The sequence below is a fragment of the Lepisosteus oculatus genome, chromosome 1, assembly GCF_040954835.1.
Source record: "Lepisosteus oculatus isolate fLepOcu1 chromosome 1, fLepOcu1.hap2, whole genome shotgun sequence".
NCBI classification, from domain to species: Eukaryota; Metazoa; Chordata; class Actinopteri; order Semionotiformes; family Lepisosteidae; genus Lepisosteus; species Lepisosteus oculatus.
The window spans coordinates 10,987,903-11,002,585 of NC_090696.1; the positions used below are offsets into that span (position 1 = coordinate 10,987,903).

At 39.0% G+C, this 14,683-nt stretch overlaps 1 protein-coding gene across 6 annotated transcripts in view; it reads right to left on the minus strand.

The window, feature by feature from the left end:
- Positions 1-6,435: 6,435 nt before the first annotated feature.
- ldb2a (LIM domain binding 2a) overlaps positions 6,436-14,683 on the minus strand; it is a 117,534-nt gene continuing 109,286 nt past the window's right edge. For 2 of the 6 annotated variants that reach the window (XM_015343986.2, XM_015343982.2), the window contains 3 exons: positions 14,484-14,537; positions 13,541-13,689; positions 6,436-8,894 (listed from right to left, as the gene is read on the minus strand). In XM_015343986.2, coding sequence (XP_015199472.1) covers positions 8,664-8,894; positions 13,541-13,689; positions 14,484-14,537 — 434 coding nt within the window. In that variant the 3' untranslated portion in view covers positions 6,436-8,663. The remainder of the gene's footprint in view (positions 8,895-13,540; positions 13,690-14,483; positions 14,538-14,683) is intronic. The other 4 variants (XM_015343984.2, XM_015343985.2, XM_006629170.3 and 1 more) reach the window with 4 other exon arrangements.

Consider the following 14,683-nt stretch of genomic DNA (forward strand, 5'->3'; position numbering starts at 1 on the left):
TTTGATCAGTCAGCACTTTCCCAGTTAGCTGCATGATATTGGTTTATAAAAGCAACGGTGTGAATGATAATGTTGCACTAACACTGGCACACACTTGGCATGGTTGTCTGGTTCAATTAGCTACTATATTAAACAGAACAGAAGCCTCATAAACTTTCAGTGCTGTTGTAAATATGTTCATACTTCGATTACTGGAAATTTGAGGAGTCTATTACCATTTAACATACCTCTTCAAAAGCTTAGAAAGACTTTGTTTGTCAACAGCCAGTTGACATACTTACAAAAGTATACTGTACAGCAAATCGTATCAACATTAAAACCCTAAAAATCAAGAGATAAGGAGGGCTGCTCTGTGCTAAAACCTTTTTATATCCAGTTCTAAAGATAACAACACGACCTAAGTGGTAGATTTTGTAAGATGTGTGGAACTATAGTCTACTGTACATACTGTAAGTCAAACACAACACCATGAGATCTCTGTGTTAAACACTGATACTGCTGTTGAGTGCTCAAAACAGATTAAGGGGCTTGTTGTTTGCAGGGCCACAGAACTATTCTACAGTCACTGCGCAGGAGTATCAGAAACCTCTATTTCATATAAGCCCATCTGGGGTATAAGCCCTTTTTTAAAAGCCTCTACTTAGATACTGAAAAATAAATGACCCCATGGCAAATGTTGAAAAAATAACTAAAACAGAAATAATAAAAATTAATATAATCAATACACGTATTCCTTGATGGCTCCTAACAATCAAAACAAAACCGAAAAATCTATTTTTTTTCTGCCATGAGATGGCGATAAAGTACAGATATGCCTTTTTTTTGTTATTTTCCAGGTGAAGCAGTTACTGTAAATTAATTAGTGCATACAGTACAAAGGAAACTTTGTGTACTACAGAACTGGTAAGATAATATCTATTCAGCCAATAATAATAATAATAATAATAATAATAATAATAATAATAATAATAATAATAAAAAATGATGGTTTGTGAAAGACTGAATCCTATCAGGGTTACACAGTGGCGCAGTGGTTAGCAAAACTGCCTCAAAACACTGTAGGTTCATTTCCAGACCTGGGGTGCTCTATGTGTTCTCCCTGGGATCATGGGAGTTTAATTCAGCTACTCCAGTGTGCACCCACAGTCCAAAAATATAGTGGTAGGTTAATTGGCTTCTGCGAAAATGTGTCTGTGTTTGCGTCTATCTGCCCATCACTTGCAGAGATAGGGTCTGGCTCCCCAGCGACCTTGCATAGTGTAAAGCAGTTAGAAATTTGAATGACCTAATTCAAAGGTTGTGTCAGAGTTTTTCTTATGCCCTTTGTGTGCTTAGGTTCAGCTCCTTTTTCTCAGCTTGAAGATGACCTTGTAGTCCTTATTAATCACAGCACTTTTATGACCTTAAACAGCTTAAAGTTTGACCCTTATTTACCGTATACATTAGAAAATGGTGGTTGCGTCTTTCCTTTGAACTCCTCCTAGTACTTATTATGTGTTCAAATAAAGCCTGGCACTAACAACATTGCCAGTGACAGACCAGGCCAGGGGAATTGTGAAACAGGGAAAGTGTCATTGTTGGTCAAGAGCATCAGAAATGAATGTTACACTTTCTTCACTGACCACTCTGAGGGCTGAATTTCCCTGAGGCTCATTGGGCTTTTGTTAGAACTCTGTTCTTAACAGTTCCTTTCTAAACTGTATTCTACTGTTAGTCATTGCTTCCAGAAATATCATGTTGCAGATTAATTGTTGCAGAAACATTGATCTACTGTAGCATAACACTGGGCAGTTTGTCCTTAACAAATAACTTCAATGGGCACTGAGGTTGTTGCAAAAGGGGAAAACATCCCTTTGGTACCCGGATTCTCCTACTCTGGGAGACCTGTTTTTGTGGCATAGCCTCTGTGTCACGATGATCGCAAACCCCTCCTCTTAAGGGCGTTCCAGCCCTTCCTTGTTTGTTATTAATCACCCGTACCTGCTCCCTGTTCCAGCCCCCTTTTCAGTTCCCCCTTAAAAGCCAGACACTGACGCTATTCCGGGCTCTGCATTGGTTCCCGCTTCAAGCGAGTCCGGGACCTGGGTGCGCCTGGCCCCGTTAAGATTTTAGTTTCTGTTCCTGTTACCGTTCCCCCCCGCCGGTCCCGACCCAGTTCTGGTTTTAATCGTCTGTCTTGGATGGATCGCCTGGCTTTGGACTTTCGCGCCATTTTGGATTTCACTTTTCACTCATCTCTGGATTGTTTGCCTCGGCCACACATCCCCCGACCACCAGCACTCCATGGACACCCCCCCCCTTTTTCATTCCTGTCTCCTGCATGCCTTTTTTCCCCATGTTTCCTCACTTTACCCCGGATTGTGTCGTCTGCATAGGGTCCAGAAAGAACGCCTTCCTGACACTTTGGGGAAGGACACCTGTGGTCTGGAGCTGGAGATGACTGTGAGCACCTTCAACATAAATAAACCTATAGTGGGTTTTGCCTGGTTATTACAGAGCTGGAAATTCTATTATAAAATGATCCCAAAAGAACTTTAATTCTGCTCAAGTTCCATTGCTTGAATTCCAAATACCTGGATTTTGAAGGAATGATGCAAAGAATTGCATGCAGAATTAATGTTAATTCTGAGTCCACAGTGCTCCATTAACAGTTTTAATTGCTTGGAAATGTATATTTTACAGCAAATTCAACCATGAAGTTTGATTGGACTGTAATTTAGAGCTCAGCTGGAAATAAAACCTGAGGGACCATATTGCCCAGGCATTTAAACCCTGTTCAAAGAGAAAAACATTATGTTTTTCAATAATAAAACTCTCGGTGAATAATGTGAATGTGAGTGTCTTTCCGACATCCTCTAATTTGCCCAAACTGCAGTCAGAAATGTTTTCATTTTGATGTGCTTTTTGTTCATGAGGACATGCACAATGACATATAGGAAGATCAATCACACTGCATTTCAAGTGTAAAAAGTCTGATTAAATCGACCAACCAATACAAACATAAATCTGGCGACAGATTCAAATGCTTTCCATTTTCACAAGTAAAAGACGAATGCGTCTGGAGGGGAAGTCAATTAATTAACGATTTCAGATCCAAGCACTCAGGCAAGCAAGCAAGGAACTGCTGGTTAGAAGGAAAGAACTGATAGGCACCTCTTCAGCGCTGTGTGAGATGTGTGAATAAGATGTTTAAAGCATTAGCAGTGGCTTGCATCTGTGCATTTACAAGGTCCAATTAATTTAGTTAATTAATTAAGTGGTTGGAAAGATCTCTTTGAGCAGATGTTGCTGTACAGTTTTTTGCAGAGAGAAAGATGTAACATCAGGAAGGGGGTTATTACAGTAACACACAGGCACAAGATTAATAGTATAGATGTTTGGAAGGGAACAAACGAGCGTTAAATGTCATACATTTCTTTATTCTTTTGACTTCTGTTAGGAACAGGGTAATATTTAATTTCTGAGTCATTAGTACACTTGTCAGGACTGCATGTGTTACAAATTATGTTGTTCTATAAGAATTCCATCATATTAATAAAATACTTATTTTTAATCTATTATTTGTTTAAAATACATATGTGGTGTGTTAAATGTTTCTCACAATTCCTGCTGTTTTCAGTCCTTAGCACTATGTACCACTCTTAGAGTTCATATTGATTTTAACCATTTGTGAAGTGGCCAAGGACAGGTGAATGCAGGAAGAAGGGTACTATATGTTTCACTGACGTAAGAAATAGCCTCTCTTCAACATCACTCAACACAAAACACGCCTGTACATTTTTTGCCACAGTCTAATACATAGGCAAAGTAGGTACCAATGTTAACCAATTATTTAATTGGTTAACATTATTATGCAAATACATTTGCACTTCTTGATATATCCACATGCATTGGAAGCCACCCAGGTATATTACTGTGCTCAAAGTACAGCAGGATTACTCCACTTATCCCACAACCTTCCAGTTCCAAGTTCCGAGTCCTAATTATTATTCCACACTGCTGCGTATGTCCTGTGTATTCAGCTTACTGCCATCATTTCTGTGCATATTTGTCCTCTGGGCCATTCACTGAGTGCTAATGCACACTGTGCCATGGGGATAACATTGCTGACACTCTGCAGTTGTTTAGAAGATGCTCGACATTATTCTGCTAGACCCTGCATCATATTCAGGCAATGCTTTAGTTAAGAGACTGCAATGACATGTCTTAAATGCATGACATAATTATTAACTTTTGAACATGATAAGCATTTATGTATGCATATTAAATATATGCATCATTTATATATTTAATCATGCTGTTGCAGCTCTCCTGCTCCTCTGACTAATGACAAAGTATATTACTTAAATATTCACATATACTGTAACTACTGTAGGTGATAGAATACTGTGCTGCACCAGTATATTGAAATGATTAGTAGCAATCGAAACAGATAAAAAACAAATCAGGTGATAAATTAAAAATAGCAACATTCCACATTTGGTGTTTCACTTTGTTAGGATCTTAGGTTTCATTCGTAATCAATTGAAGTCAGCAGATTTATTTCCAAAATGCCTTGCAAATTCCTGTCCTATAATTTTGTATGATGTCATAAAGATGAAACTAAGCTTTTAGATGGTAAACCCATTAGTTGTGCATATTTTCACTTAGAGATGTTTTATATGCAATCTTTTTTTTAAAGTGTCTTGGATCTTTAATGATCACAGATGACAGCTCTTTGAGACAGCGTTACAAGCAGTTTGCTCTGTCATCACTGTGGGGCACTAGAGTTGCACTTTCTGTGCAACAGCTGGATAAGATCTTGTAACTTTCAAACTAACGGTGTACCGAATGGCCTCCTCTCATTTTAAACCTTTCTTATGTTCTTAACTGGCTAGTCTGCTCTCAACTTTCTATCTGACCCCATTTACTGAAACATACAGTAGGAGCAGGGAAAATGGTACATTATATAGGTATGATTTCAGATCTTTCCAGTGTAGATTTCAACTATATTGAAACAGAAACAAAATCTGTGAGCAGCATTATATATGATTGGCAGTATAGATTAATGTAGTTCAGGTGGGTAGCTGCGTCAGCATGCATGGGCTGCAAAGCAACAACTAATAGGTTTATTCCATGCTGAAAAGAGAAGAAAGAAAACACAATGTTTCAACCGTGGAGCCTTCTTCAGGTGTGAGAAAGACAGGGCAGTAAGCAAAGGTAATGTAGCGCGAGAAAAGCTGGGAGAGAGGAGGAGCGAGGGGCGAGGGGCGGGAGCAGGGGACAGAAAGAGGCCAATCAAGAGGAGTGAAGTCAGCGAAACCTACATTGAATAGAGAGGATTTAGAAGAAAAGTAGTCTGTCGTTAAGAGAAGGGGGAAGGTGTGATCTTAGCTGCAGGATAATTTTGGTTTCTGTAGTCTTTCTGATGTATGAGTTCGGAAAACCGTCTTTTAGAACACAGACGGAGAAATTAGAGTGGTCAAGGCCGTCAGAGGTGGAATGGGAAACAATGGGCTCAGAGAGATCTTGAATCTCACAGCCCTAACATGTCTTCTGAAGCGGTCTCCGTCTCCTTCCTGTTTCTCCAATGTAGATGGCTGAGCATTTACTGCAAGAGATACAGTAAATAAGGTTGCTGGAGGTACAACATGCCATCTGGGTGAACCATTTTCCCCACCCAGGTCTGTAACTTCAGGTTCCCACCCTGACCTGCCTGGCCTCTGTCAGTTGGGACCCCCAGCTTCACTCTGTATGAGAAGTAGGTTTTCTTCCCGCTGGCTGGTGAGAGCAGACCTTTTAACAATAGCAAAACTGCAATATCCTATTTAATAAAATAGTTCTTCCCTTCCCACTCTTCTGTGTGTCCATGCTACAATATTTTAGTATTTTAATATTTTTAATCCTGTAGCATGACTGACAGAGCATGTAATTTACTCAATTTCCCTTCGGGATCAATAAAGTCTTATCTATGTAAATTAAAAAAAAAAACATTTTAATAATGCTTTACATACATATACTGAATTAACATCAAGTAGCAAACTCTAAATAATACTTTTAACATAACTGTTTCTTTGTTCAATCAATACCAATCCTAAGTACTAAGATTTTTAAAAATCAACATTCAATAAAAAATATATATTTTATTCAGAACAAAGGGCTAGCAGCTCCACATTTTGAGATCAGCACTCAATTGTCTTTTTTGACCAATTTCTTTTTTATTTATTAATAAGGGACATATATACAATGCAAAATATAAACACAATACATAAAAAGAGCTCCATTTATTTCCCCAATAACACATTCCCCAACAAACAGCACTCTTATAATTATCATGAAACCAAGCAATTGAGCTTTTGGACAACCTTAGATTTTGACTCCTCTTCTCCTTCAAGAGGTGAAGGCCTGTGTTGAACACTGTTAATGATGAAGAAAAATGATAAAAACAGGTGCATATCTCTTGTAACCACAGTTTATTGGCACACATAATGAGAAAGCATACATAAAATACATCAGAAATGACACAAAGACATTTTGCTAGTATTTTACATGTTGTGCTGAACAATATTAATACGAAGATGAAACAAATTCTGAAATTTGTTAGTTTCCTTACAAATGTTCACATAAATACACAAAGATAAAAAAGAAGAAAGACAGCTGATTCTCTTTGCAAAAATATCAAACATGGAGTTAATGACAATACTGATAAGGACTAATAAAACATCAGATTCAAATCAGGTACGATAAAAAAACACAAAAGCCTTTATATGCAGCTGTCTTGTAAGTAATGAGTGCCATGGCTTTAAAAATGTCTGGATCATTAGCTTATTTACAAAGCTTCAACCCTTTTATCAGTGGTCCCAAACTGAAGGTCAGAACCTCTCATTATTTATAGGTTTAAAATGGACAGGATTCAAGGAAAGTCACTTATTTATCTCTTTAAAACAAAAATATTTCACAATTACAGTACCTCTTTTCAAATACCTGTCTTCTTGTTTGCACTACAAAAAATGGATAGAAGCGACTCAAAAACGCACAGCTCAATGTGCTTTGAACGAGTGGCAAGGAGCTGAATTGGCTGGGCACTCATACTGATCTGGTGAGGTGCTGTAACTAGCAATACTCTTATTCATTGATAGCTGAGACAGGTGTGATGAGGGGGAGAAGCAGGTATTTGATGAGGTGTAATTAAGAGCAGAGTCATGCTATAGTGCTACCTGAAAGTGCAGACAGGACAGAAACAGACTAGGATTCATGGACTGTGGAACAGCTCTTAGCCTGGCTATACACTGGGTTAGCTGTTATGAGGGACACAATAAATTACGTTTTAAAACCTGCAATGTATTTGAGGACAAAGCCAGACTCACATGGGCAGTCTTCTGAAGAGCATTGTCCAAGTCATTATTAAGTATATCAATGACACTAACAAAAACATTTGGAAAATAATCACATGTTCCCGTGATTTCTCTGGGTTCATTCACATGAACATGTTGCAAAACTAAGCAACATTCATTGTGAATATCAGAATCCAAATCCAAACCATTAGTTTAAAAACAAACAAATATCAGAATTTGGCATCACTTTCAGATTCTTTTGCTATAAAATCACATGTACAGATCACTAACGGGAAAAACTAAAAAAACAAGTAACTAAAAACAATTCAAGCTTGCTTTCTGAAACTGGGCTTTTAACCAGTATCAGTTTGGGAAACTGTGTTTGAAGACTGATTTACAAAGAAAAACAGTTTACAAAGGAACCTTTCAAACTGTAGGATGACCAAAGATGCTGACATTATGTTTGTTTTACAGTGCTCTCGTATGATTACTTGATAGTTACAAGGTCAAAATCATAGTAAAATACTGCCATGTGTATTGGAGAGGAGTGGGACAGAAACAAAATAAACTAATGTTGAATTAAATGTAAAAACAAAATACAAAGAAGTTTCTAATAAATCCACGAGTGTCACAATGTAGTTCGTTAAAAACGTAATCCAGTAAGATGAATGCAGTAAAACTGGAAGCACGTTGTCAAAGAAAATAATCAAGAAATCCTCTTTTTCCTTTACAAAATAAACACGATCCTAGCTTAAAAATGAGAACCTGTTAAAAATGTGATTTTCTGTACTGTGTAATAAACCTCTGAATGGAATACTATGAGAACAACATTCTTAAACATTTTTACCCTTTATTCTGAGGTCCTTTCTAATATTCCTGTTAAAAAAGACTCTGAAAGAATTGAAGGTACTGTATAGCCACACTAACCTGCAGTAGTAAACGAGCTACACCCAAGAGCAAGACGATGGTATTAGATGAGCATGTGTGTGCTGGACTTACCACAAAACTTCTGCGGCCGCTGGTTTGTTCAGACTCCAAGGTCCTGCCTTCAGAAACAAGACTCCCAGCTGGGGTACAGTACAGTAAGTACAGGGGGGAAAGTACTTCTATTTTCCAGCTAAATTAAACAGTTTGTTGAGTGGCAAGTAAAAATGTGTATTTATAATATGTATACTGCAGTCCCCTTTTTAAATTTTCAGCATTACAAGGAAATTAATTTATTTGTAAAATCTTTAAGAAGCCTTGTAACACCATGTACAGCGCAAAACGTGACACCCAGTACAGTGTGTTGTCAGAACTCAGAGCGGCCCTGGCAGTAAAGGCCACCAGTGGCCGAGGTTCAAGGTGACTCTACTGGGAGGGCTGGGGAGCTGTGCTTTCTGGCTTGCTGTCCTGGGTATTGGGTGGCTTGCTGTTCCAGGGGCTGTTATTGCCCAGCGCGGGGGAGTTATTGAAGTCTTCCTCGTCATCGATACCGTTGGCGGCATCGTACTGGGTGTTCTCCAGCCTCGTGATGAGTCGCTCGTCTTCGTCCCCGAACTCCCCGCCCATGAGTGTGGGCTCTCCCACCACCATCACGTCCTGCCAACACAGTCAGGCACACGGGTCAGTTTGCTCTCGTAAGAAGCCCTTGGCCACCTCCAGCACCCTTGGCCCTGGTGTGTCTGTGTGTGCTTTGTGATGCACTGGTGTCCTGTCCAGGGGGTATCTCCTCTTGTGCCCACTGCTGCCTGGTTAGGCTCTGCCTCCCCAATGACCCTGTACACTGGATAAAGCAGGTTATGAAATGATCTTGAATAAGTACTATGCTGGTTTATTAGACTGGGTGTACATGAACAACACAAGCACTTGTATTAGCTGTCTTTGGTAATTGCACTGCCTTCTACTACATAATATTACCTGCTACACTTGCTCTCTTCTTATTCGAATTTCTTGCTGGCAACAGTTTCTAAACAAGATTTCTTGTTCCTTCCAGGTTACTGGAAAATATATTTTTTCATCATACAGTAGATGGGGTGGCTCTGTTGCAACAGCACATTGCAGACTACAAAATCACCCCGTGTACAGTGGTTTTTACTGGGCTGCCTCTGAAGCCTGCAATACCTCAGTTTCCATGCCAACCTAATAGCTTAATGCAATGGCCTGTAGCAGACTTTTACTCTGCTGTTGTGTGTGGCTGTTTTTTCTGATGTGGCTGAGAGGCCAGTGATAGCTTAGCTAAGACAGATTTAAACCTGGAAGACTGGAAGTCTTGTGAACACCCCTGATTTAAGCTACAGCTTGTAACTTTTCATTTTATGCTTCCATGTTTTACTTTCCATGACTGTGCATAAAATGAAGTTACTGCTTTTCTCTTGAATGTCTTGATCAAGTTTGAACAACACGAAGATGGGTGGTAGTGCTTTTACAATATTAAAGATGATTTAACCTGTGTGTTCTTCATGATTTAATAAGTGGAAGAATGATACAGAAACTATAATTGGTGCAAAAAGGCCTGGAAAGATTTGTGCTTGGAAGTGTAATAGACACACAGAAGAAGAGACAGATAAAGAAATATCCTGTCAGAGCACAAAATAAAGCATTAAAAGAGTGAAGACATTAAAAATATCAAAGAGGCAGATGCACAGCAAAATAAAAATCCCAGGGATTCCACAGAGACCTCCTATAATATCATATAATATTCTGAAGCTAGTCAAACTTCCGGAGAAAACTGGATAAAACGTATTATAGATACAAGCTTGAAGAACAATCTTGGGGGTGCCTTCATAACATTCTGTCTACCACCTTCATCCAATGATGGATGAATAAAAAGTGAAGATGGTGAGGATGAGAAAAATGTAAATAGTTTGATAACAAATGTCATGGATCCAGGTTAAGTGAAGTTTGTATACTTTTCAATACCTACTTTATGTATATCTACAGTATGTCGAGCCACTGATATCCAGAGATGAAGTAATATGATTAACTCATAGTATGGAAATATTCAGGCAGACTCATGCAGTTTATAAAACTATACAGTACTTGTAAGTGGTTTCAATGCATAGTACAAAGGTATAGTGTACTATATACAGTATATATACTGCATGCAACAGGTTCCAAATTGTGGGATTAGTTTTCTTTTTAAATCGCCTCAGCCTTCTTATGTATCCATCTATTATCAACAAGCCACTCATCCTGCTGAGGGCTGAAGCCAGATGAGACAGAGACAGCGTACACAGGCGCACCGCTCTCCCTCTGGGCAGGAGGCCAGGCCAATGCAGGGTCACAGAGAAGGGGACAGTTCAGAGGTGGGGAGGCCTATCACATCTAGCCAGTGTGTCCTCGCAAGGTGGGAGGAAACTGAATCAACTGGTAATTACCCCCGTGAACACAGGGAGACCACGTGAATCCCACATTGGGGTTCAAGGCCTAAGACTAGAACTAAACCCGGAAACTCAGAGCCTCAAGGAAGGCGGGCTCAGCCCCAGTGCCGCCCAGGTCCAGCCAGGGAAGGAGGGAGAATCCGCACAATTTCTCAAAACACGTCCTGTTCGGTCACTGTACAACACAGCAAACGTACAGGCACCCAGCAAATTGTACTACCACTGGGGAAAGGTTGATTTATCACATTTCTAGTCCCAGCCAAGGTCTGATATTCACATATCCCAGGCAACAAATTTCAGGGCTCAGCGTGCATTCTGAATGAGAGCACTAACTGACTGACATGCTCAATTCCTCAGGCCCAACACTTGTTTTGGTCAGGATTTCATAAGATTACTTAAGAAAGTTACTGATGCTAACTTTAATTGTAAGATAAATATAGCTAATGGATTATGTGAAATCTGTAAGACATATTTAACTGGCAATTAAATCTGCATCAGCTTTTGTGGCTGGTGATGTATTCAATTCTTGTAATTTTTTTTAAGCAAACACGTTTACTCAAGATCGGTGTCAGGACCAAAGGAAAAGTGCGGCCAGAGTACTGCCAACAGGCACTTGTTCTGCTTTGTGTCACCCACTGCATCCTGGGACAGGATGGCACTGCCATCTAAGAAATGAAACAGGGGCTAAATAGAAAACACTTCACTGATCATTTGTCTCGACTTGGTATGAAAGCGCTCAATTCCCCAAGCTCTCTTTGCTGGAAGAAATGTAGAACAAGTTTGTTTATCCAAGACGGTAGATCCTTCTCCCTGTTAGCAAGCCAGCAAATCCCCCAGCCACCACCAATACACTTGACGTTCTGCTACTTAATTATGGTAATTAATTTAGGTAAGGTTTTCACTAAATAACAATATACACACTGATTTGACAATTTGCATAGCTAATTAAGTCATTAGCAAAAACCTGCTGATTGCCAACAAGCCCTGAATTTGCCATCTGTTATTGTACGGTGTCTTGTCACCTACCCCAGTAAAGAAACTCTGAGCCAATCTGTGCAGAAAATATACCAATCTGTCCAGCTGGTGTTGTGAGCTAGGAAGATTGAGAGTACTAATTACAATTAAATTGATAATGCTTACTATTCATCTCATTAGCAACTGCCTGTAAGGAAACAGCAACATGAATTCACATTCAAATTATCACTTTACTAGTAAAAGTGTCAAGTTGGCACAAATGATGCAATATCCCTTGCAATCTTCCATACTACAAAATGTGTGTCATTCGTACTGAATTGTCTGAAAGAGGAAACTATGTTTACTTAGAGCACGTCTTTATTTTAACACATTTTACGTATCACTGACGCGGTTTTGGAACTGAATGCAAAATCCCTTTCAATGTGTATGAGTAGAGATCACCAGTAGAGGTCAGTGTTGCATGAGCAATGCAATTCCTACCTCCATCAACATCATGCGGGGCTGCTATTGTGTTACTGAAATCACGTAGGCCTGCATTCAGCTGCAAAAGTACAACTTCCCTGACAAGACCACTAGATGTGCGACATGTGTACTCAGTGTGTTACTCTGTCTGCAATCAGGACATGTGTCAACACTTGAAGAGGGGGTGTGAATGCTGTTTCAGGCTGTGATTTTACAAAATAAATATGACAATGAGTAATGGCTGAAACCGCATGGCCCTCGAGGGATCCTGACTGCAGGAGCTATACAGTCTCTTGGAAATGTAAAGACAATGAGGGACCAAGCCCTGTTGTTTTCTTACTTTTTAAAGGATCCTGATGGTGCTAATTTTTAAATAGAAAATATTTTTCATGCACCTATCTCTAGTTCAACATACATTCCTCTGAAAACTGAAATCTCATGGTTTGAATGTATAAATCTGCAAACTGAACACAAACTACAGTATATCCCTATAAACAAGGATTATGAATCCCGATATCTCTTCGCTGAAGTTAATTTACATGCATAACTGGGAAAAGAAGGATATAACAACACAGAGTATTTCAATATGTGACAAGACCACAGCAGATCAAAGCTTCACAGACTGCAAGTCTAGTCTTTTTTTTTGCCATGGGTGAGAATTAATAAAGGAAGGAGAAAAAAAAACACCTGATGAAATTACTAAGGAGGCGATGGAAGTTCTACTGTCTCTGAATTCATTCTCACAACTATATCACAAGACATGAGAAAACTTTCATTTTTTTCATCCGGTCTTCAATGTGGAGGAATGCTCACAGAAATCATGTTCCTTGGAATGTTCATATGCAACCGCAAAAAACTAACTTTTTTTTAGACTTTATCTTAATGTAAATCTTAGACTAAATTCCATGTATGTTGCCTAAGGACAGAAAACAGTTTGTGGACTGTAAGCCTCCACTGCTATTAGTTTTCAAGTCGAAAGTGTGTCGAATTCAATGAAGAAAAGATAAATACATTTAAGTGTGGTGCTTTGAGATAACACTTTGAAATTAAGAGTTCATAGCACAGTTATTATTGCAATTAAGCCGAGGTAAACATTAAACATTAACAAGGAACAACAGAGTTTAATTCCCACTTTCACAAAAAAATAATGTTTTTGTCCAACTTTTGTCACAGTCAAATATACAAAACGAATATATATATATGTGAAATTCAAGTTAACTGTTCATGAAAAGAGACTGGAATTCAACAAGTATCATGTCAGTAATGCACCTGTGTTTTGAAAGCTTTATTTCACAGCTGTCATTGCGCACCTCTGAGCAGCCAGCCACCAAGACAGACCCTGTAGATACCTCCAAACTGAAGAAACCGGCCCAGCAGCCCACCGTGTGCCTGCAGGGGTCAGGCTAGAAGAGAAGAGAGGATGCTTACAGGTACCTGACTGGAGAGGCTGAAGTTACTGGCCGGGCTTCGCTTCTTGCTGTTGCTGTTGGCATTGTTGCCCACACTGCTGTTGGAAGCGCTGCTGGCTGAGTTCTTCCGTTTTCTCCTCTTTGTTGTTGTTTGTCTTGTTGGTTCGGCTAAAGAAAGACGGAGAGGGAAAATAAAACCCCGCAGTCATGCAGCAGCAAGAGCCAGTACAGCTGGGCTTCCGAAGTCAAGGCAGGTCTGGATTGGCATACAGTATAACAATAGAGACGTCAGTGTGATAAAATCATTGCGTTTGGACGGTAAACATATTGGTATTATAGTGGTATTATCCCACTGTAATTATTCACATAGTTAACACAGCAATGCACTGTACATGTGTACAGAAGTAGTATTTTAACATCTCCCCAGACATGCACTAGTAAGAATGAACAGTTAGGTAAATGTTTTAACATAAATGCTCAAAAACAGAAAGCTAAAACGAAAAATAAAGAATTTTGAATGTCATACTTTATTATTCTTTTCAAGCACTATTCCACCCATTCATTTAGCAGTGTGTCTTCCTATTGCTTCTGAATGTTTTTAAGTGGAAGAGCAACATCTTTAGTATCCTGTTCTTAGTCGCAGTTGGCCTCATGTATGAATAGCTTTCTGTTCCGGTATCGCTGTGGACCTGCAGGACTTATGAACTGTTCAGAAATGAGCATTTTGATTGAATGTGTGATAGATTAACGAATAAAGAATAGAGTGAAATATTTCACTCACACAGATATAGCCACAGAGAGAATCATTTTCATTTAAATATTTTAAATAATAAATTATGGAAATATCAGATAACGATTGAGCATTCATGATGTAATCCATAACCTTCCCTATGTGACTGAAAGTAGTTCCACTGAGATCAGACTATTGGTATTACACTTTGGATTAGAAGATGAAAAAGTACCTTTTTTGTGATTTGTAGGGAAAATTTCCGTTTTGAAGTTCTGTGGATGTCCTGCTGAAATCGGAGCCAGAGGGAATTTTATTTATTAAGGTAATTAATGTCCATTAAACTGTGCAACACACAAAGATCTGCATTATGACAACTGATAAAAATGAAGATGAAACTAAACTTTAAATTGAGACCAATACATTTTTTAAATG